This window comes from Leopardus geoffroyi, chromosome E2 (assembly GCF_018350155.1).
Source record: "Leopardus geoffroyi isolate Oge1 chromosome E2, O.geoffroyi_Oge1_pat1.0, whole genome shotgun sequence".
NCBI classification, from domain to species: Eukaryota; Metazoa; Chordata; class Mammalia; order Carnivora; family Felidae; genus Leopardus; species Leopardus geoffroyi.
Window position 1 is genome coordinate 11569283 of NC_059335.1, and position 24100 is coordinate 11593382.

The 24100-nt window shown below is 57.3% G+C and overlaps 1 protein-coding gene across 8 annotated transcripts; it reads right to left on the reverse strand.

The window, feature by feature from the left end:
- Positions 1-450: 450 nt before the first annotated feature.
- On the reverse strand, positions 451-23973 carry LOC123578784 (CLK4 associating serine/arginine rich protein). 8 transcript variants are annotated; one of them, XM_045441969.1, is made up of 21 exons: positions 23864-23973; positions 22716-22843; positions 15296-15393; positions 14614-14715; positions 14320-14399; positions 12170-12254; positions 10845-10993; positions 9893-9989; positions 8819-8897; positions 8663-8736; positions 7343-7384; positions 6274-6489; positions 5867-6157; positions 4043-4300; positions 3681-3720; positions 3275-3335; positions 2992-3050; positions 2868-2914; positions 924-1006; positions 798-822; positions 451-595 (listed from the first exon to the last, which is right to left on the reverse strand). In XM_045441969.1, exons 2-21 carry the CDS (start codon positions 22812-22814, stop codon positions 553-555), a joined length of 2028 nt encoding a protein of 675 aa, XP_045297925.1. In that variant the 5' UTR covers positions 22815-22843; positions 23864-23973; the 3' UTR covers positions 451-552. The 8 variants fall into 8 exon arrangements, 6 of the variants coding, with proteins under 6 accessions (XP_045297925.1, XP_045297924.1, XP_045297922.1 ...); XM_045441968.1 differs by having other exon boundaries at positions 924-1158; XM_045441966.1 differs by having other exon boundaries at positions 451-822; positions 924-1158.
- Positions 23974-24100: the final 127 nt, after the last annotated feature.

The window sequence follows — 24100 nt, forward strand, 5'->3', positions numbered from 1 at the left end:
TCCCTCTTTAGGGTGGACGGCTGGACAGACCGGTTTGCAGTGAGGGGGTGAGGGGAAAGGCCAGCCCCCAGTGCCCCAGGCACAGCAAGACTGGCACAGAAAGCCGCGCTCCCGGTTCCCAGTGTGGGTGAGGCCAGGGCAGGGGCCGAGACGAGGGTGGGGAGAAGCCCGGACCTGTCACCAGAGGCCCCTGGGCAAAGTCCTGGCCCGTCCTCCACATGCCCAGTCCAGGCCCTTCCCCACAGATCCCCACTGATCGTGCCCCTGCCCTCATGGACTGCAGCAGAAGCACTTCTGATGAACAAGGAGCCGCCACCTAGACACCCAGGTGTGGGCAGGACTTGCCACGTGGGCTCCTAGCGTTGGCTCCTGTCCCCAGACCCAACCAGCTTCCTCCCCAGCTATCCCTGGTGGCTGGACACTGACCACACAGATGACACCGAGGCCAGGTAAAGGGAATTAAATAGCAAGTGATTTTATTTCATTAGAGATAAAACCAGCAGCATCACAGCCTGAGCCCTCACCCCACCCCCCAGCCCCCCACACTTCCGCCTAATGTCGGTAATGGGGACTTCGAGATCGCGACCTTGAGCGCCTGGAGAGAGAAAGGAGGGACCCCGTGAGGCCTGGGTGAAGCAGCCACACTGCATACACACGCACCCGTGACCGGGAGCGAGCTGCGGAGGGAGGGACGCTAACGGGACCAGGCCAGCCTCCACACGCAGAGGGGTACAGAGAGGGGATGGAGAATCGAGGCAGGGATGTCACGTTCCAGGGAGCGGGGCTGGCTTGCTTACCTTCGGGAAGAGCTGTATTCTCGACCTGGAAAGAAAAAGAAAATAAAGCACACACACACGCCCAGGGACGGGGCTCCAGGGCTGGACTTCGACGCGGCATCCAGCGGCGGCCGTGGGGATACTTACTGTAACGGGGGGAGGGTGAGCGGCTCTGCCGGCTGTACTGACGTTCCCATTCTTCTCTCTCCTTCTCTCTGCGTTCCCGCTCCCTGCAGAGAAAGGGAGGCGACCCAGGGGAAGGCATGAGCACGCGGAGAGAATGCTGAACTTGAGGGCGGGCTGGGTTGCCTGCCCGGGGCAGGTGCTTCCAACATCCCAGTCCAAGGGCAGGGTAAACCCAAGGGCAGGTACTGCTGCCGTCCTTGATTGGAAATGAGAACACTGAGCTCAGAGGGAACAGGCTGGGCAGAGCCAGGACTGGAATGTCAGTCGGCCTGGCTTTGAAAGGCCTGCTGAACAAACATACAGAACTGGAAAGTTTGGCCACTTCCTGTCAGTTTAGGTGGTCTCAAAACACAGGGACTCCCACACTACGTGCTTTACCAGCCTTTGTCATAAAGTCGGGGACTGGGCCCCTTCTACTCGCCTGGCCCTGATCTCAGTGAATCCAGCCAACAAGCCTGTAAGGAGGGACAACTGTTCCATCCTCATTTAGCAGACGAGCAAACGGAGGCCCAGACAGGAAAAAGGCCCACAGCTGGGGGCGGCAGAGGCAGGATCAGAACTGGCCACAACGCTGAGTCCCTGGGCACTCTGCTTCCCCACCTGACAAGCAGGCAGCGTCCTCAGAGGCACACATGATGGGCTCGCAAAAAGCAAACCACAGTGACAAATACAACGAGCAGACTTCTGACATGCTAGGGACTGCGCTGGAAGCCCCACGGAAGGATCCCCCGGAGAGGAAGTGGAGAGTCCCCGCTCAAAGGTGAAGTTGCTTGTCTGAGGACCCACATCAAGTACGAATGGAACCAGAAAGAAACATGGCCCTGCCACCGACGGACTCTCCTCCTCGCCAACACTGAGCACTTAGACCTCTGGTTCTGCACACTGGCCCCGAGCGAGCAGGCCTACGGTTTCCGAGCACTAATCCCTGAGCTACCCTGTGAGGTCGTCACCAAGATCTGTCCTGGCTGCAGAGTATGAAATGAGGTTTTAAGTGAAATAAGATAAATAAAAATAATTAAAAAAAAAAAAAAAAAAAAGGAGTGGACGCCTGGGTGGCTCAGTTAAGCACTGGACTTCAGCTCAGCTCATGGTCTTGTGGTTCGTGGGTTTGAGACCTGCGTCAGGCTCTGAGCTGTCAGCACAGCCTGCCTCAGATTCTGGGTCTCCCTTGCTTTCCGCCCCTCCCCCGCTTGTGTTTTCTCTCCTCCCCCCACCTTCTCAAAAATAAATTAAAAAAAAAATGAAAAAAACATCTGAAGTGAGGAAAGAGCTGGCAACCACCCCTGGGGCCACACGGTCACAGAGAGGCAGAGCTGGAACTCGACTTCACGTCTGTCTGACCCAGGCCCCGAGCCTGTCCACTTTGCAGTGAGGAGTTGAGGAACAGAAGGGGAGAAGAGGAAGCCACCACGGGGTTGGCTTACTAAGCACCACTTCTGTGTTCCGGGGGCTGAGCACACAGCAGGGACCCCGCACCGAACCTGTCCTCATCTCACTTTGAGGGACATCAACTAGTAAGCGAGATAACAGAACAGCACGTGCCACGTGGGGGTTAGTACTCTGAAGAAAACACAGCAGCCTTGGGGGATGGAGCATTTTGGGGTGCTACTCTAGATAGGACAGTCAGGGACCCCCCCTCCGGGAACCCCCTCACAAATAAAGCCAGGCAAAGGAACGGCAGAGGCTCCGTGCTCTGGGGCCGGCAGAGCCAGGAGGAGACACAGCAGGTGCAGCACAAAAGCTGAGGACAGAGGGAGGACACTGAGGGCCAGGCGGGCACTTTGCCTTCCACCCCTAGGGCTGGAGCAGACAACAGGGCTCTAGCTAGGGACCAGACGGTGGAGAACGCTGGGCAGCCCACGAGCGGGTGGCTGGGACCTAGAGGCAGGAGTGCGATGGTCTTACTTCATGCGGATCTTGCGGGCCATGGCTCGAAGCTCGTCTTCCCGCTCCTGTGGCAGAGATGGCTGTGAGGGCGGGCCCGGCTGGCACCCCCTGTCCCGCCCCCACTCCTCAGTCTCACTCCTACCTGGCGCTCATGCTCCTGCTGTATCATCTTCTCCTGCGCTGCCTTCTTATCCGCCTTGACTGTAGTGAAAGAGGGACACGATAGCTGAGGGGTGCCCTCAAGAGCCCCCCCCTTTCCCGATGCCAAAGCTGAGCCCGGAGAGGCCCACCAGACGGCCAAGGCCCTTAGCGTGGTGGCAGAACGGCATGCACGCTGATGCCCGCCCGCGCAGGGAAGCGCAGGGCCTCCCCCACAGGACGCTGGAAAGGGGCCGGGGAGACCGGGTGCACGTGGTGGGACATACACTGCCTGTTCAGTGCTTTCTGCATCCTCAGCTTCAGCTTCTCCTGTGGCGTCAGCTTGGGCTGGGGAAGGGGGAGAAGAGGCGGGAGAGGGGGTGGGTGTCCGGAGCTCCCACAGCCTACCTCATCCAAGAGCCTGGGTCTTGCGGGGGCACGTGGGGAGGAGGGCCAGGCCGCAGATGCCCGCCACAAGGGTCTGGGAAGCCTGGGGACGGCTGGAGCCCCGCTGGACAGTGAGGAGGGGAGGGGGACGCAGATCTCACGGGGCAGAGCATTCCCAGCCCCCTTCAACCCCAGGGCTGGATCTCCCGACCCCCCCCGGGCCCCCCCCTGCAGGCCCACCGGGCCCAGCTCTCGGGCACTGCTGCTGGCGGGAATTAGACGGGCGAGTTCCAAATTCTTACTGACTTTGGCAGCTCCTGTCTCTTTACCAGCGGCAGGTTCGGTCCTGGGAGGAGGAAAGGACGGCTGCCACCTCTGACCCCAGGCAACCTCGGGACCGTCTGAGGGCAGTGGGCCTCGGACGCCCCCGAGGAGACACTGTGCCTCTCGGCTCTCTCGAGGCAGGGGCCGTGTCCCCTAAATCCTCATCCGAGGTAGGGCTGCGACTCCTCGGACGCCCCTCAGATCTACCCTCCCAAGTTGGGGCCACGTGCCCCTCAGACCTCCCGAGGCAGGACCAAGCCCTCTTCAGAAAGAGAACGGTGGGGCTCAGCCACCTCGCCTGAGGCTGACGACTGTCTTCCCCCAGCCCCCCTGCCCCCACTTACTTTTTCAGCTTCTCGCCCACAGCAGGGGACGCCGCCGGCCTGGTCAGCTTCTCCCTTGGGGGCGATGGCGAGTGGCTCTGGCTGCGGCTGCGGCTGCGGCTCTGGCTGCGGCTGCGGCTCTGGCTGGGGCTGCGGCTCCGAGTCAGGCTGCGACTGCGGGACGGGCTGAGGGACCAGCTGCTGCGGCTGCGGCTACTGCTGTGGTGCCGGGGGCCCCGGCCGCCCCGCCTGTACCGGTCCCCGGAGCGGGAGCGGCTCCTAGGGGCACGGGGGGTGGCCAGAGAGGGGCCGTGAGGAGCCACGGAGCCCCCCCGCACACCCCCGCCTGGGCTCCAAGTCGACAGCCATCCCGCTAGGCCCTCCGGTAGGTCCAGGTGCCATCACCCGCTTCTCTCCAGCTGCCTTCTCCTCGGCTGCCCCCCGGCCTTGCTCGGTGTCTACACAGAGACCACCCTCCGGATACGACCACCCTGAAATGGCTCCTTGCTTCTCGCTCATGAGACACCTTCTCACCCACTTCCCTGGGAGGTGACCTCTGGGAGGGTGGGACGTGGCTGGCCGGCTCCCCCCTTTACTCACCGTGCCCAGCTCTGGGCGCCCAGGGGCTGTGACCCCACCTACACCCTCAGCACCTCCTTACCTGCGTGCCCACTCTCCCCACCAACCCACGAGACCCGAACTCTGGGGACATGTAGCCCCATCCCTCCTCTGCTCAGGACCCTGGGGGCTCCTCGGCGATGGCTCACCCTCAGACTGGCATTCAAGATGTGGCCAGGCCCCCTTCCTCCAGCCCCAGCCTTTCTCCCGTGGTCACCCTGGGTCAGGCTACAGACAACCATCTGGAAGCCAAATCCACACTATACACTGATTCTGTCAGGAAGGAGCTGTCCGAGTTTTCACAAAACTCAAACTCGTTAACACTGAGAAAACGAACTACCGTTTCAAAGTCCAGACTCTCAACTTCTCTCGAGAAACCACAAGACAGAACAACACCGGACCTGCTGCTGCACAGCCAACAACCCGACTCGACGGGACGCGTGCGCCCCAGTCCGCCGGGGCCCACCTGGCCCCTTTATTTCAGACACCAGCCCCTGTAGGCGGCTGACGTGGAGATGCACGCCACAGGACAGGTGACAGTGCTGACGGAAGAAGCGCTCCCCCAACGCCAGGGCCCCGATGGAGCAGTCCCCTGCGTTACCTGTCACACCTTCCCGCCGACTCAGCAAGAGCAACACTCTCCTAATTTTACGGATGAGAAAAACGAAGCCCTGAAAGTCTACCAGCAGGGCCAGGATTTAAAGCCAGGCAGACGCTCCACAGCCCACACTCCCGCAGGCTGAGCCATGCTGCCTTCACACAGACAGCCCTGATCCCACCGGGTCAGAGCCCAGAAAGGACATTCCAGTCCCCAGATGCTTCACTTCCTGCCTCAGCAGCAGCACCTCTCTGCCCAGAGTACCCCAGGCCTAAAGGTCAGCCAGGTCCCAGTGCAAACCAAAGGGCACCCTGGAGTGTCCACGTACCACTCCAGACACAATCCCCCCCACCCGAACTGGCCTGGGGACTCCCCAGGAGAGGAGCAGCTCAGTCTCCTGTCCCCACTGCATCCCTGAGGATGTGGCTGTGCTCCATCCCACGTCACCACACACGGAGAACAGACGGCACACGCCTCCCTCTGCAAACCGAGTGCTTCCCACAAAACAGCAGTGGCCTGGTCCCCTAGGGCCTGGTCTCGCTGACATCGGGCCATGCCCACCCCCCCCCCCCCCGGTCCCGCGCCCCCCCCCCCCCAACCCCCCCCCCACACACGCCAGCCTCACGCACCTGCTTCTGCGCCGGGGCCCGTAACCACCACGCCGGGCGGGTGAACGGGAGTACCGGTGTCCGTCTCGGGAGCCCCCACCTGAGTGCCGCCGGCCACGGCTACGGGACCGAGAATAGCGCCGGGAGCGGGACCGGGAGCGGGACCAGGACCGGGAGCGGGAGCGTGCGTGGCGGCCAGAACGGTAGTAGCCCCCGCCACGGCGGGAGCGGGAGCTGGAGCGGGAACTGGAGCGGGAGCTGGAGGTCCTCGAGGCAGAAGAGGAGGAGGAGGAGGAGGAGGAAGAGCGGCGGCTGCAGGCGGGGCACGGAGGGCCGGTCAGCATGGGCCTGGGCCGTGGCCCCCCACTGCCCTGGGTACCCCCCACGGTGGCCGGGGGCATAGGACGGGCAGCGTGAGCGTTACCGACCGGGCGCTGGCATTACGTCCCGGTGCGGGGCCGCCGGGCTGGGGGGGCGCGGGGGGCTTCCCTGTGGTGGCCCCTGATGCGGCTGCTGCAGCCGCTGCTGCGGCTGCCTCCTCATCGCTGCCCCCAAAACTGGTGATGAATGTGATCTTCTCCTCGCGGCCTGGGGTTGGGGAGCGGGAGCGGGAGCGGGACTCGGAGCTGGACTCTGAGGGTGACCTACAGGGCAGGGAGGAGGGGGTTCAATTGCCAGGCTCCCCGGGAGCCCCCTGGCTAAGTAAACACGGCACAGAGCCACAGATGAGGACGGTGAGAAACTCAGATGAGAAACTCAGCTTTGTAAGGGTCTGACTCCCAACCACGGAGCCTCCTCAAAGTAAGTAAGAAAGTGAGTGACAGAAAAATGTATCGATCTCATGGAACTATTAAAAGGCAATGAACAGATCCAGAAAGATCTCCTCAACGTAGCTTTCAAACAAGTTCTGAAACGTTAAGTGTGGCTGAATTCCATCATCACAAAGGAAAACTACCTACATCCCTAACAGCTCCTCTGTACCAAGCGCTTGCCTGTGCCAGACCTTGTACTGAAAGGCACACGCCTCACCTTACCGATTCTTCCATGAGCCCAGAGAGGCAGGTCCCTCCCTCTGCATCCTGAAAAGCGTACGGGGGTCAGACTGATGTCCGTCCAACCTCAAGGCCCCTGCCCCAACTACTCCCACATCCTGAAGACACACATGGGCAAGGCCAGGCCCTTCTGGGCCATATTTCTCACTGGTTATTTCTGGCAGTTTAGATCAAAGAGACTTCTGATTTCTATGTCAGGGCTTTCTATCACGCTTGGTGATTTTTAACACACAACCACGTTGTGTTTAAATCAGAAGATCAAAGAAGGTTCACGTTTAAAGGAAAAAAAAAAAAACTGGGAAAGCAGAGTAACATTCTGAAAAACAGAAAAATGATTCAGACCCACAGGTGACACCAGGTGCCAGTCTGAGGTCTCAGAGCAGCCTACAGGGTGGCCCCGCCCCTCCTCCCCAGCCCTGCCCTTCCTTGGGCCCTGGAAACTCACCGCTTATAGGGGTCGTAGGTGGGGCTGTCTCGGCGGGCGTAGCTGTGGAGAGAACGGGGCGGGACAAGCAGGGACTGGGCAACTGAGTGGGCATGGAATTGCACCCATTCCCCCAACCAAGGCACTCAAGGCCAGGTACTGGGTCCATGGAGGAGGCGGCTGCGGCCAGGTTCCAAGCCCTACCTTGATCCCTCTGCCCGCCTCGCCTCAGATCTGTCCAAAGCCTGAACCTCGGCCACACACCACAAACAGTGAATGTCCTGGGCCCCTCCTGACCCTGAACAACAAGGACTTCAGCGGCCTCAATCCTGCTTGGGCTCTGAACCCTAGACTGAAGTGTCCCTCCTGCCACTCCCAAGTCCTTGGTTCTGCTAACTGGGTCCTGGCTTGTTAATGACAACAATAAAACTAGAAAAGCTACCTCAACTGCTTCACAACTCTGCCATGGGTAATGTAATCATTCACACCTCAGAGCTGAAGAAACTGAGGTCCAGAGATAGAGTCACTTGCCCAGCATCACACAGCTCCTAAATGAAGGAGCTGGGATTCACAGCTAGGCCCTAAGACCCTGAGTGCATGCTTTCATGCACTACACTGACGACCTCTAGGGGAGAATGGGGACAGCAAGAATCCATGCAGCTTGTTGAGGAACCCTTTCCAGACCCCACACCAAGCCCTGTGAACCCACAAGAGGCTGTTTAACCCTCACAGCTCCCCTCAAGGACCCTCCCCGACCAGAGGAGACACAGCAAAAAGCAGCATGGGTTTGCCCGCGGCCTCCAGGGCTAAGAAGCTGCAGCAGGCTCACCTCGAGGCCGCTGGACTAGGTGGGCTCTCCACACCCACCTCTGCCTCACCCAAACCTGCCCCAGGCCTCAAAGTGGGCACTGGCTCGCCCCCAATCCTGGGAGATGACAATGCCTCTTTTCCAAAGGAGGAAACTGAAGATAGAGAGAAGTCACTTGCCCCAAATCTGACAAGGACACAGCCCAGGAGGAGAACCAGGCAGGACTTCAGGGACAGGCCTGTTCCCCGTGACTCTGCCCTCAGCTACTCCACACCACCTCCCCACAGGTGTCTGGGATGCCTGGCAAGAGTCCCAAGTCCAGCAGGGTACGGGGAGTAGCTGGCAGGGCAGGGCAGGGCGTCCACACGCCCCTCAGCCACTCCTATTCTGAATCTTTCCCATTTACTGCCTCACTAGGAGGACTCTGTCCACAAACGAAAGCGTGCCCCCAAAGAGTCTCCTTGAGCCCCAGCCCCTCCCCCAGAGCCCAGAAAGAATGAGGCTGGCAGGGCACAGGGGAGAACCTGACCTACCTGGGTGGGCTGATCTTGCGGCCCCTTAGTCGCTTTTCCCGGAACTCCCTCCGCTGGCGCCGGGAGCGACGGCCCTGGAATAGGATGGGCACCTGGCCGGTGAGGGCTATGCCCTCCCTGACGCACACCCCTGCCCCCACCCGACCCGGCCCTCACCGAATACATGGCCTTCTCTTCCTCAAGAGCCTTGGCATGTTTGATCGCCTCCGCCTCCTCCTTGTCTTTCCGGAGCATCCTGTGAGGGGAGGGGACGGTGACAATGGAGGAGTGGGCAGGACACAAACAGGGCTGTCGCAGGAAGCGAGGGATCCCATGCCATCCTGGAGTCTCTCACTCGTTCAGCACTATTATTGAGCACCTACTGCGTGCAAATGCTATTTTACACGTTGGTGATTCAGCACTGAAAACAAACAAAAATCCTCGCCCTCACAGGCTTATGTTCTGGGGACAGACGGACAATGACCGAGGTATTAGGTTAGATGGTGACAACCTTGACTGCAGAAGGGAGAAGAAAGTGCCAGGGCACTGGTAGAATCTGCTACAGCTTCCAACAGGGAGGTCAGAGAAGCCACGCAGAGAAAGGGAGGGCTAAGCAGCAGCCTCGGGGAGTAAGCCACACAGAAGCCAGCACGGTAGCCAACAGCACGGTGGCCTAAAGTTGGTCGGGGGATGGCTCGGGGGTAAGGAGGCCACGGAGGCTGGGGGCGGGGTGTGGGAAGAGGGGCAGAGGACCAGACAGGTAAGACTTCATGGCCATGGTGGGGACTCTGGCTGCCCGAGTGATGGGGTGGTCATGGAGGGTTCTGGGCAGAGGGTGCTGTGTTCAGACAGGATTATTCAGATTCGGACTCAATCCTCTGTTAGCTGGGACTGTTCTATGTGATCTGCACAGGGTGGGACTCAGGGAAGAGGCTCCATTCAGCAAGTGCAAGTAAGTGAATCCAGTGAATGAAGCCTCTCCACCAGAGGGTGCTGTCCACCAGGCCCAGGAGCCCCGTGAGCTTTTAGGGGTCAGATGGCCAAAGTCACATGGAGTTGGGCGCAGCCTCAGTTTCTGCACAGGCAAGGCCCGGTCGTAAGTATCCATCCCACAAGCTCAGGAGTCCGTGTGTGTGAAGCCCCCGGCACGGGGCCAGGCACACTAGTGCTCAGGAATAAAGTGGCCGTTGGTAGCAGGGGTAATGACAAATGCCAGGTCCGGAGTGGGGAGAACCAGCCAGCAGGCCTCACCTGACAAAGTCACCGTCGGCCATGCCATAGGTCGTGGCCTGTTTGTTGAGATCTGCCACCTGCTCCTGGTTCAGTTCGTCCACGTCCACCTCCACGTCTGCACCAAGAGAAAGGCCGTCAGGGACCAAAGCCGAGTGAGAGGACCGGGGAGAAGGGGCAGTGCCCCAGGAGGTGGGGGCACGAGGGGATGCCCACCAGACTGCAGGCCTCTGCAGGGAGGGAACAAGTCAGCTCATCTCAGCATCCCCAAGCTGGCACAGGGCTCGGCCAGAGGCGAGCACGACGAAGGGCAAGGGGCGGGGGAGAGGCAATGCAACGGATGAGGGTCCGAATGTAGAGTACCGGGATGGACGAGCAAGACAAGTGGAGGCAGCGATGCAGGATACGTGAAGGGGGACGGGGGTGGGTAAAGATCTAAGTGGGCAGGAGGCAGGGGGTGGAGGTCATGGGTTTTCAGGAGCTGGATGCACCATGAATACGTGGAAGGTAGGATGGACCCCTTACATGTGTGTGATAAGCAGCAGCTGGCTGAGGAGGGGAAACGGGTAGCTGGCTGGAGCCATGGATATTTGGGTAGGGGGTGAACAGCAGTGCTGGGGGGTGGGGGGCGGCAAGGGATGACTCTGGAACTGAATGAACACTTGTTTTCCAGAGGGGAGAGAAAAACAGGGAGACAGGCTGACCAAGTAGAAGAGAACGGAGACAGAGCCTAGGTGGGGACAGTATCATAGGAGCAGGGTCCTAGAAATGAGACGACACGTACAGAGAGGGAGGCCGGCAAAGAGGAGCACATGAGTGAGACAGGGAGGACGGCAGAGGCTGGAGCGCCCCAGAGTGGGGGCGGGAGAGACAGGGCTCGTAAGTGCAGGGCGCCCCACAGAGGGTGAGGAACGAGACACGAAAACGATGCCCAGGGACTGCGGGGTGGGGGAGGGCAGAGAGGGGACCCCACCGATGTCGGGGATGACCTCATCTTCGTCCGAGTTGCTCTCCTCCTCAGCTGGCGACTCCTCCTCCTCTGGCTTCTCCGCCACCTTCTCCACCTCGGCCACGGTGCTGTCCTCGTAGGTGTAGCCAATGGAAGCCTTCTTCTCCGCCAGCCTGGGACCGGGGGAGCCCGTGAGCCAGGAAGGCCAAGGGCAGGGTGCAGCCCAGAGCCAAGCCTCGAGGGCACACTGACTCTCTGCACTCTGACCTCTCAAGGGTGCCCTTGCCTCCAGGCCCTCACGCGTGCTCTCTGTCAGCCTAGGACCCTCTGCGCCTGCCTCCCACAACCCCTCCCTCTTCCCCCAGACTCCAGTTCCAACACACCAGGACGTCCTCCCCCAGGCAGGGTGGAGCACCATCCTCAGCTCCTCAGCCCCACCCACACTGGATCATTGCTGTCGGGGGACAGATCTGTCTCCCCCCCAGCAGTCTGAGCCCGAGACGGCAGGACCCAGTTATCCCGGGTAACAACATGCCCCAGCTTTGCCAGAGCAGAGGAGGGGCCTCATGCACATCTGTCGCTGAACGAAAGTAGTCAACACTCCCTGCCGCCCTTCTAGTGCCAGCCTTCTCCTGAAAGCAGGCTCCTGGGTAAAGATCAGTCATCAAAAAGCTTCCATTACATCTGCGGAAACTGCAGATGGAGGGAAGCAGCAAGCGCTCAGGATCACAAAGGGGAAGATTCAGCAGCAGGAGGGGAGGAGTCGGGCCCAGGACCGCCGCAGACAAGCGGGCTGAGCGCTGCCCTGGAAGGCACGAGGCTGCCCAGGCAGAGGAAACGAAGAGAGCAGCGACACTGCCAGCTGAGGACCTCCCCGAGCCAGCAGCAGCTCCAGGTAAGGCCCCGCCCTTCCTCTCGAGGGACACGGCTTGAGAAGGCCCCGTCCACAGTGACACTGGCTGCTGCTGAGCACCCACTTACTGAAGGACACGCACAGAACAGGCCGTCCATAAGCTCCATCGCCCGCAAACAGAGGGGACCCCTGTTAGCCTGTCACATAGGGGAGCACGCCAAAGCTCGGAGAGGGAGTCCTCACGCTCAGGACTCAAACCCGGGCCGGGTCAACCAATGGCACCTCCCACCGCGCTGCAAGCTGGAAACTCAAGGCAGGGGTTTCTGAGCAAATCCTTGCTTCTGGCCACCACTTCCTCCTCTAAATTCTTACTAAGTGGGCGCCCACCGTGTGCCAAGCACTGGCCCCGACTCTGGGGACACTGACGTGGACAAGCTGGATGAGGCCGTGCTGGTGGGGCTCCCAGTCCTCCTGCCTCCCCCGACACCCAACTCACTTCTTCTTCTCATCCTCACTGGGTCTCTGGAGGCCTCCATACAACTCGTCGATGTAGATCTGGTACAGGCACTGCTCCTCGGAGACTGCAGCAAGGCAGAGTGGACGGGGTCACCGGGAATTCAGGAAGCAGGGGACACACGTGTGTGCAGCGGCGGGTAGGAGGGTGGGTACAACCCAAGCACAGCCAGGGACAGAGTCACCAATTTGCGGATCATCATAAACCGTGTGGTGAGGACACACAACTGCAGGTGGCCTTGCCATGGTAAAGGGACCTAACTGCTCTTTGCCTCGTTTCCTCTGCTGTAGGAGTGAGCTGAGCACCTGGTACCCGGGCCACGTGACTGATCCCCGGAAGGGAGGCCTCGGGTTGGGTCCTTCAGAACCACAGGCTTATCCTGAGCGCTGGATGTCACCTGGACTCCACGGGCTATTCTGCCAGGTGGCTCACCGTGGCTCAAGTTTAAATTATGTTTAGAGCCATCTGGGCTCTCACTTACCCACAACACCTAACTGGGGAGCTCAGCATTGTATCAGAGACTTCCCTGATGCTCCCTGCAATGAAACACATGCTCCCGACTGGGCGTGGGGCCCTGGGCGAGCCCCCTCCCCCAGGGCGTCAGCCCTACTACCCAAAAAGTCAGGTGGATGGGCCGGGCGAGCCTGGAGGTGGCGCAGCACTGTCCCTTGCTCCAGTGACCACTCTGGTTCCCGCCCATGGCGAGAAAGGGCCCTGTGGGCCTATCTCATGCAGGTGCCTCGCTCTCCCTACTCCAGCCACATAGGCCTTCGCCCTGTCCCCACAGAGTATCTACCTCCACCCCCCCTACAGGACTCTCCTTGCCAGAGAGCTCCTCTCCACCCCTCCCTGACCCTAGCCTCGGTCAAGGACCTCAGAGAATGGCCCACTGTGTGCTAGAACGCCACCTGAGTTTGCAATCACCACCCACTCTGGTGACTATGTGGCTGTTGCCCTCTCCCTGAGGAGACCCCTTGGCCCCAGAGGAGCGTGTGATGTACCTCAGGTGCTCAGGAATTGTGGCAATGAATGAGTGAGGAGTCAGAACAAAAGGAAACTCTGACTCCATCACCAACAACCCTTGTAACCTCAGGTGAAAGCAAAAAGGGATGATAAATCTCCCTGACTCTAACACCTCATCAGTTGCTAGAATTTTGGCAATCTTTGATTTTAGAGATGCTGAAATGTCTACCTTAGAAACAAAAAAAAATAATAAGGGCATACCAAACCCACGGCAGGGGCTGACTGTGCCAGGCTCGGTGCTGGGCCTTCGCGCATCCCTCCCCAAACTTTTACACCCACCCTGGGGGACAAAAACCAACATCACCACCCTTCTCTGGGTGGGGGACAGCAAGGCCCGCCAGGCTGAGGGACTTGCATGTGGGCCTGTCCTCTCTTTAAAACTCAACAGGGAAGCCCTGGAAGGGGAAGTCTCAAAGCCCATCTAAGGGGGTGAGCTAAAGCTCAGAATTGTCCACCAGGAGGCAGCAGTGGTTAAGGGTAGGGTAAGAATCCCAGCTCCTCAGACAGTGTTCCCACCAACTCCTGAGCCTCAACATACTTGTCTCTGTAAAATGGGTACCACCCCTAGGTGATTGTGCAGATGATCACAGATATAATGAGACAATACAGATAAAAACCTCAGGGTCCGAATATCCCTGGGCAAGCCCAGAGTGGGAAGAAATCTGAGCCTCCATTTTCTCATTTGTGAAAACAGCAGTGGTGACGGCTCAGAGAACAATACCAGACACATACAAATGTATACAAACGCCGGGCAGATTGTTAAACTCTAATATTTCTAAACAATTCCTAAAACACGTTTCCTCTTTAAAAGTGACATTCCGACCGAAACAAGCAGGGTGAACATCACACAGGGAAACAATGTGTCCTTGCTATTTTCCCCAATTTTTCAGGAAAAAAGACCACAGAGGCAGAGGGTATGGGATGTGGAAGTGACCTCAACAGGACCACCTCACCCAGCAGATATCACTGTACTGGGTCCAGAGACGGAGGCCCAGGAGGGAGAGAGCTGGGAGCAAACCCCAGGTCCCTTAGGAGAAACCACTGGGGTAAAACTGGTGTTTCCATCTGCATGGACTCCCAACCCACTCCCCGCACCCCAGCTCACTCACTGCCAGCAAAGTCGTTCTGCACCAGGCCTCGGTAGCGCTCGTAGTTACATTTCCGCTCGTCCGACTCCTGTTCTGGGGAGCTTTGGAGGAGGTCGAGATGTTGAGATGAGAGCGGGAGGGCAGGCCCCACCCCAAACCAGCAGGAATTGGATGAGGAGCTGGGCTTGGGCTGGGAGGCTCCCCACCAGCACACCTACTCCTTCCCAGGAAGGTGATGGGCAGGCAAGGGTTTGGGGAAGAAGAGGCAGCAAGGGTCAGACTCCCTGTCTGGCAAGCCTTAGGGAAGCTGCTTACATGGTGGTGAGCAGCGGGGGGGTGTAGTCAGGGATGTAGTCAAGGTGGGCACGGACATCGAAGCGGTCAATCATGTTGTTGGTGTCTCCCTGCCAGGGCATCCTGAAAATGGGGAGCAGGGGAGCAAGGAGTTTAGGGGAACAAGGACTTTAGGGTCCCCAGTGCCCATGTCAATTCCCTGTCACCTCAAACTTGGGAGCCTGACCCTCAGCTCCTGTGATCTTCCAGGCCATGGACCCCACCATCACCCCCCCCCCCACTTCTCACTCACTTCCCCGAATCCACATTCAGGCTCCTGGCCTGGTTAGGGCCTGAATAGGGCCCTGAGGAAACAAGGGCCCTAATTCGCAGAACCAAACGAGAGAGAAACTTGAGCCAGGTCCCAGGGGCCGCTTTCTAAGCCCCGGTCACCTTGAAACATCCCCTGTGGCAAGCCACTTCCCATTTCATCTGGGCCCCTGGCACCGGCCTCACCCATTCCCCTCTAAGTACCCCAACCACCTCTGTACCCCAGGGCCTCCATCCCAACCCCTGCTGGCTCTCCTCAGCCAGTGACGGTAACCTTCTCGTGTAAGGCAAGCGTTCCTGCCTGAGTCCCCAAAGGTCTGTTCATACCCTCGGTCTCTTCTGACCTCCAGCCCTCAGACACAGACACGACCCTGCCCTTCAAGCTCAGTCTTACATGTTAACGGGGCTCTCGGCGGCCAGGGCGACGGCAGAATCCAGGTGTACCTTGCAAGCTCGGCCGTGCACTTGCAGGAACTGGGCTGGGTCCTTCTTCTGCAGGGGTACACGGGATGGAGGTCACCACCCCACTGAGCTCCAAGCCCTGCCAGCACTCCGCAACCAAGCTTAGCAGTAGGCTCACTTCTGATGTCAAGTGGGCCGTACTTCAGAGGGAAACTAAGCTGCACAGAGGTGGCAGGACTAACGGGAGCCACCTAACCTCTAGGGACAAGGGGCCTTGTGATGGTGGAAAAAGGCTCTGAGCTCTGGTCCAACTTTCTGTACAGCAAGTACCAAGACCTCCTGCCCCTAAAATGTTATCTCCCGAGCATTCACCCCCCCCCCCCCACACTCATTCAGAGCCAGATGTGAGCACTGGGGCTTGGACTGGCCTCTAAGACACACCAGGACCACGTGAGCTCATGAAAAGATCAGTGTCACTACTCATCACAGAAATATCAGAACCACGAGACACTGTTTCACATTCGCTAGGAAAGCTAAAACGGAAAAGACAGATATTGACAATACTGACAAGAATATGAAGAAATTAAGTTCTTGAAAAGTTAAACTACTGCCCTAAGACGCAGCAATTCCACTCCCGAGGATACACCGCAAAAACTAAAAATAGATATTCAAATACTTGTACACAAATATTCAGGCAGCACGATTCACAACAGTCCCAAGATGCAAACAATCAAATATCCATCAACGGATGATCGATAAACAAAACGTGGTCTATTTAGACAAGGGAAAATTACCAATATAAATGAAGAAGTGACATGTGCTACAACATGGATGAACCTTGAAAATATAACGTTAAATGAAAGAAGTCAGTCACAAAAAGCATGTGTTGTGTGACTCCACTTATGTGAAATGTCCAGAAGAGGTGAATCCACAGAGACAGGAAGTAGATTAGCAGCTACCCAGCGGTGGGAAGTTGGGGGTACTGACTGCTAATGGGTATGGGATTCTTTTTGGGGTCATGAAAATTTTCTAAAATTAGAATGTGGTGATGGATATACACGCCTGTGAATACACTGGAAACAGCTGAGCTGCATGGTATGTGAATTCTACCTCAATAAAGCTGTTAAAAAGGTACCAACAGAGAGGAGAATGTCCCCTGAGTCTATGCCCCTCAGGCTCGAGCCACTGTGTGGGGGGTCACGACTCCAAGTCACCATGAGGGTGTCAGGAAAGGATACAACCTAGCACCGCAGCTCCCACTACCCAGCTTCCCGAGTGTCAGGTCTTGGCTGGGCTCCTGCTGTGTGCCACATCACAGAACCCACAGGAGCCACAGGAAGGGCTGCCGGGCTATCCACTGAAGGCCGGCAACACTCCTGGCAACGCCTCCCCAGAGTCCAACCCTCTCTCATCACACCCTGGTCCAGCCAGTATCTCCTCTCCCCAGACCCCCTGGCAGCCTCCTCTCGGGCTCCCTGCTGACGGCCCCCTTGCCCTCCGCAGTCCATTTCCCACACAGGGCCTGAGGGTTCTGCTAAGGCCTATCAGGCCACATCCCTCTCCGACCTCTCTCCCCTGGCTCCGCTCCGGGGCACGCTGGCCTCCACGCCATTCCTTGACCACTTCGACTTCACCCACGTTCTGCTCTGGACCTCTATGCTCCCTCTTCCCTCAGCCTGCAGAGGCTCTAGGAGGTGGCTGCCCCCTCGCTTATTTCTGACCTCCTTCTAGAAGCCTTCCTCACCAACTCTAAGTACTTCCCCGCACAAGCCCGTATTTACTCTTGCTCTCCTGAACTCCACTGTTTTATTATTTTAGAGAAAGCACGCACAGGGGAGAGGAGCCAAGGGGGAGAGAATCTTATGCAGGCTCCACGCTCAGTGCAGGGCCCAACACAGGGCCAACGCTGGGATCATGAGCTGAGCTGAAATCAAGAGGCAGACACTCAACTGACAGCCACCCAGGTGCCCCAACTGTTGTGTTGTTTTCTTCCCAACACCTGCTACCGCTTGGTCTTGCACCTTACACTCATTTATCACTTGTCTCCCACTCTAGAACTTAACTCCCACGAGGCAGGGATCTCTGCGTCGTATCCCCAGTGCCGGGAGCAGGGCCTGCCCCACAGCAGGTGCTCGGGAACACTGACAGAACGGAAGAGAGTGAATCCGGACAGATCAGGAGACCGAGCCCCTTGTTTTTCCCTCAGCCCTGTGAGGCCCCTGGCCAAGCCCCCCTCAGCCCCCCTGAGTCTGCTCCTGGCCAAATGCCTGGGGCCCACAGCCATCAAGGGACACTGTTTACAACGGGACTCTGACTGGAATGGGGAAGCCACTGGCTGCGCCTGCACCAAAGGAAGGAAAAAGCATCAGGCTGGGAGTGAAAATCTAAGTCCGGGGCCTGGCTCTGCTAGGAGATTCTAGGGAAGTCAATAAACTGCCCTAAGAGCCAGGCATTGAACTAAGCATTTTATGCGTATTTTCTCAAACTTCTCAGCTGTGGGACAAAGGTTAGTAGTGCTCCAGATGAGTAAACTGAGGCTCAGAGGGGTGAGGCCCACTGGCTTGAAATCATGCCAGTAACAAACAGAACTAGAATTTGAACCCAAATGGGTCTGCCCCCAAATCCACTCTTTTTTCAAAAGTAATTTTTTTTCCTAGTAAAAGGCACAGAATACAAAATCTACCACATGAAGTACTTTCAAGCGTAGAGTACGTTAGCATTAAGTCACAGGCACCCTGCTGTGCGACCGATCCCTAGAAGTTCTTCGTCTTGCAAAACTGGAAGTCTATACCCACTGAGTGACTCCCCTTTTCTCCTCCCCCCAAACCCTCGGAACCACTTTTCTGTTTCCAGTTTCCTCTTTTAAGTGTATTTATTTTGAGAGTGGGGGAGAGGGAGAGAGAAAGGATCCCAAGAGAATTCCGCACTGACAGCATGGAGCCCGATGCAAGGCTCGATCCCACGACCCTGGGATCATGACTTGACCCGAAATCAAGAGTCGGAGGCTCAACAGGCTGAGCTACCAAGGGGCCCCTCGGTTTCCTGTTTCTAAGGGCCTGGCTACTTTCAGATACCTCAGATACGTGGAATCTCGCGTCACTTTTTGTGACTGGCTTATTTCACTAGGCATCAGGCCTTCATGGTTCCTCCGTGTTGCAGCATGTGACAGGATGCCTTTTTTAATTTTTTTCCCTTTTTAAGGCTGAACAAATACTCCACCCTATGGACCCACCACATTTCCTTCATCCCTTCATCAGCAGACGGGCCTTTAGGTCGCTTCCCCATCTTGGCTATTGTAATACTGCAAGGAACATGGGGTGTACAAATACCTCTTCACAATCCAAGACCCATTCTTTCAAGTTTTAATTCAATTTATTTCTACACCCAACGTGAGGCTTAAACTCATGACCTCAGATCAAGAGTCGCATGCTCTTCCAACTCAGCCAGCCAGGCGCCCCCCAAAAATCTATTCTTAACCATTGGATTATTCTGCCTCCAGCATCAGATGAAGTCAGAGGAGTTTGTGGACTCTCATTCATTCACTGAATTGATAAGCAGGCACCCACTATGTGCCAGGCCCTGTGCTAGGGCCATGGCAATGACTGAGACAGCCCCGGCCTTACCCCTCACAGCTCATAGTCCAGTGTCGGGGAGAGACCTGTCCCACACAGTGATGACCTAGAGTGGGCAGCAGGGGGATGGGGGAGCCCAGGGGAATGCTTGACCTGGCCTGGGCAGCGGCTGGCAGGGATTGGGGGCTGAGGGGGTGGTCAGCCTGGGGCTTTCTGGAGGAGATGCCTGAACTGAGCACTGTTTATTTCCCATTTTCTTATCAGCAGAGAATTCTGTTTCTCATCCAAACCACTGATTAAAGAATAGACCTGACAAGGACGCGAGCAATGACAGAACCAAGGTCAGGGAGGGAGAGAAAGTAGGCACCGAGGACAAATCAAGAGCAGAGAAACCAGCCTTGTGTGGACACACCCATTCAGCCGGCCACAAACTACCAAGGCTTCTTCAACACTTTGCCCCACAGCCTCCTCTCGGTCCAAGAATAAGACGAGAGACCCGTGTGAGCGGCCCCATCCCCTCCCCAAAGCAGCCACCGGCCACTGCCCACAGCTTGACAGCTCAGCTCTGAATGCTGATCACGTTCACGTATGGGGACAATGGAGGCTTGTACAGGCCCACACCATAAAGCACTCCACAGACACTGTCCTTGTTCTCGAATTTCTACCCTGTCACCCAGTGAGAGAGGCTGATGATCACTACTGTCCCGAGAGGGAAAATAAAGCTCAGGGAGCTCCCCTGCTAAAAGAGCCTGGAATCCCAGGCCTTGAGAACGACCCAACTCCAGCCTTCTTTCCTCCACACCATGACCATTCCAGCTCTACCTGGTGATAAGAACTTCAGTGACAAGAGCTAGCATTCACTGAGCAAGTAAGTCACCCTGGGCAAGCCTGCGCTGAGGTCTGTGTGCCCAATCTCAATGAACAGCCCTGTGAGGGAGGTGCTCACCCCCCACCATTTGTGGCAGACCATTAACTGGCAGCCAACGTCTACTCCCCCTCCTTTAATAGTAACAGGCTCCTAACACATCTGGCACAAGGCCATCCAGAATAAAGCCTATGCCTCTAAGCCTTCCTTGCACCTGTACACGACCACGGGGCTACTTTCTGCCTAGTGGGATAAGTGCAAGTGTTGCGTGCAAACATCTAGAAACTTTCTTAAAAATTGGCATAAGCGCTTTTGCCTCTTTTCCCGCCCTCTTCGTCCCTGCTGGATGGAATGCAGACATGATGGCTAGTGCCTAAGCAGCCCTCTTAGACCTTGAAACAACACTGGCAAGAAAATCCATGTGCAGGTGAACGACTATTTGGTCCTTAAGCAGAACTGGCTATTTCTGGGCTTTTGGGGGAAAAAGAAAGAAACTTCTATGTTGTTTAAGCCACTAACGTTTTAGGATACATCATTTCAAATGCAAAAAAGGAAACTAGCTCAGGGAGACAGTTACTTGCCCAAGATCATGCAGTATGTAAGTGGAAGAGCTGGAATTTGAACCTCGAGGACTCAAACTCAAAGGCCTTAACCATTTTAATACTTTGCCTCCAGGCTGTGTCACCTTGGACTAGTCGCTTTACCTTTCAGAACCTGTATTTCTGCAGTAAAAGCCCAAATGAGGTGCTAAGAGAGGTCAAGGTTCAGAGTCTGGTTAGAATGCCAGCTCTGCCCTCTTGCTAAAGGACTGTTGACCATGACTGTCTGAGCCTCAGTTCACTCATCTATGAAATGGAGATAAGAATAAGAACCACCCCCTAGACTACAGAGAAGATCTGATGAAGCGTAAATGCATGTCGAGCACTTAGCCCAGCGGTTTAACACACAAGTGCTCAAGAGACTAGCCGTTCTTATCAGCATCACCTTAATACAGGCATCAATACCAACCTCCCAGGCCGGCTCAAAGGGCTAGAAAGAATGTACCAATGTAGTAGGCACTGGGTCTGGTACCCCATGAGCTCTTATTATAGCTCAGGACAGCTATTTACTCCTAAGCATTACGTCCCTGGCCCACACTGGGGCCTCAACTATGGCCAGCACAGACCCAGGCCCTGCCCTCACGGTCATGTTGTAATCTTTTCGACACCGCCAGAGAGGGGCTCTCCCTTCCGCCCAGTTCCTTCCTGGGTGACAGAAGGCAAGTGAGGAGCTCTCAGAGAATCCCTTCCTACAATAATAGCACTTCTATTTCATGGATGACTACGGGGATGCCATCTAAAGCTCTTCTCACAGAGCCTGGTGTCTGAGAAGGAGCAATTAAAATGGTAACTACTAGTATTAGTATTTTTACTCATCTATTCTTTCAAACCATATTTGTTGGCCCCAAGCTTAGGATGCAAAGGTGACCTGAATACAACCAGTCCCCAGTCTTACAGAGCTAGATACGTGTGTTGTTATGTGTGTGCCAGGGGGCGCCTGGGTGGCTCAGTTGTTTAGAGTCTGACTTCGGCTCAGATTATGATCTCGTGGTTTGTGGGTTCAAGCCCCGCATCGGGCTCTGTGCTGACAGCTCAGAGCCTGGAGCCTGCTTCCGATTCTGTGCCTCCCTCTCTCTCTCTGCTTCTCCTATGCTCACGCTCTGTCTCCCTCTCTCTCTCGAAAATAAATAAACATTAGATGAAAAAAAAGAAATTCCTAAGGGGAAGAACAAGGGTTATAATGGCATTTATGGGGACACTTGCTGGAGTACGGGGGATGAGGGAAGACTTCCTTGGAAGTGAGATCTGACGGACAAGCAGCGGTTAGCCGTGCATGGGAAGAGCTCATGCAAAGGCCCGTGGCTCTTTAATCCTGAGAAACAAACTGATACTCTTTATACATCTTCTGTGTTAGAGAAATATCACCCTAGATAACAAGGATGGCCAGATGGCTTGAGCAAAGGAACGAGGCAGAAAGCAGGGTGGCACGAGTTTAAAGGGGCAAGGGGGGAGTAGGTGGCAAAAAGCCAGACCATGTGAGGCTTGAAGGCTGTGTTGAGGAGCCTGGCCTTTCTCTCAAGAGCACTAGGGAGCCATGGAGGAGTCCAGAGCAAGTGAAGGACAGGGTCAGCCTTGTGCTTTAGAAAGACCTCTCTAGCCCTGCTGAAGAGGATGGATTGGAGCGGGGCAAGAATGAAGGCCAGGAGACCAGGTAGGGCGCTAAAGCAGTACTGCAGTTGTGAACAGGAACATCTGTATTAATACCGTCTCACCGGAGAATTGAACCTACTACACAAGTGCCATTTCAAGCTGGGCGCGGGGGGAGGGGGGAATCTCAAGGGCAAGTAGGAGTTAAATAGGCGAGGAGAGACATTACAGGCACAATGCCCTGTGGTGACAGAGATGGAAATAAGCCCAGTGGAGCAACTCAAGGATGAAGCTGAGAGGCTGGCTGATAGAGGTCAGACCATAAGGGCCTTTCAGGTCACAGGATGGGAGTGTGGTCTCTCCAAAAGCAACCGAAGCATCAAACAGGAGACGAGAGCGGTCAGAGTCTGCTTAATGAATACTGATGGCGCTCCTATGGGGTGCCGAGCCAAACCTCAAGAAGGGCTGAGCTTTTCTGGGCGCTGCGAACACAGCAGGAAGACAGCATCCGGGAGGTGGTCGATCTTCTACCTGGCCTGCTTTCAGTGTTACAGAGACCTTCCTCCTTCCTGCTCACGCCAGCTCGGTACTGAGCCCACACTGCAGCATGCCATAGCCGAGAGGACGCCTCTGGTTTTTACCAACGACTACGCCCGGGAAATGACTATCCATCCTCTTGAGGAAACTGGGCCCTTGTTGTGGCATATTTTCAAGCCCAGACCTCGCCAGGGTGACCAGGGCCTCGCCCTCCAGGGGAGCCCCCACCCCAGAATAAGGCCAGTTACTCACAATCTTTTCATAGTACTCCCGCCGCCGCTCCGCCCTCTTCTTGTAGTCAACCATCATGCCTCGAAGCTTGCGCTCATGCTTCCGAGCCTCGTGCCACATCGTGGTGAGGCCGAGCGTGGGGCCTCAACCTGGGGGGATGAGAGGGGAGCGTCAGATGCGCTGTAAAAAAACCGTAGGGGCAGAAGAACCAAAGTCGCCCAACGAGTTGGTGACAGAACCGATCCTAAACACCCGCTGCTGCAGGGAGGGGAAGGGAGGCTGCAGGACCGCGTGCCAGATGCTGAAGCGCATCCCTGGCAACTCTGAGCCAATACCCTGGGCGTTCTGGAAACCCCCCTAGGCGATTTGGAGTGAGCCTCCCCGGGGAAGGAGTGTCGTGAGTTCAGGGCGCTAGAATCAAGGATGAAAGGTTTTGGAATGCTGGGAGCGAGCCTTTGATGTAAGGTCTGGAGGCAGAGCCCAAACAGCTGGGGCTGTAGCTCCAGGGAGGCAGAAGGGCGGAAATGGGGTTACCCGTGGCGGCGGGGCACGGTATGAATGCAGGTGAAGACAAGACAAGACTTCATGGGAACAGAGTAGTTGTAAAGGGACGTGGGGGGAGGGGGGGTCGGGACGGAGGGCAGGTGAAGGGCGTGGACGAAAGACGACAACGCTCGGGGGCGGAGGGGGAACATGGTGGGGTGCTGTAAATAAAAACCAGACTGGGGCTGAGGTCTACAGAAGGAATCTGAGTGGCGGGGGCGGGGGGGGGGGTGTGAAAATCTGAAGAGAGACCGACGGAGGCGGAGCGGGCAGACGGGAGGGGGTGGGCTGAGCTGAGGGGCAAGGCTTGCAGACAGGGGCGGAGCCCCAGGGTTTGGACTGGGCTCGAGGACCGGGTCGGGGCCTTAGGGCTCGCGATAAGGTTTTTGACAAAGGGGCGGAGCCTGTGGCAAGCGGCGGGGTCCGACGCGGCGAGTTCTGGCCCGCCGCGGGGGCAGGGGCGCGGCCTGAGGCGCGGCAGGCCTGAGGGGGTGCGGGGCCGGCGGCCCCCGGGACTGGGGCTGAGCAGAGGCTCACGGCACCCCGGGGAAGGGCCGAGACGAGGGCGGAGCTGGGCTGACGCCCACCCGAAAGCCAGGAGGTCGGGGCCCGCTGCCTGCACTCACCGGCTCGTCGCCGCCTCCCACCGCTGCGCTCGCGCGCGGCCCGCACCGGAAGCGGAAGTGGGAGGCCGCGCGAAAGGGAGGGGCGGAACGTGGCGCAGCGCGCTTCCGCCGACGCGAAGGGCGTGCCCTGAAGAGGAGGGGCGGGGCCTGGAGGACGGAGGCGTGAGAGGCGGAGCCAAGGACTTCCCGGAGGGTTTGTGCGTGAGGGCCCGGGGTGTTTCCCAAGCGGAGGAGAGA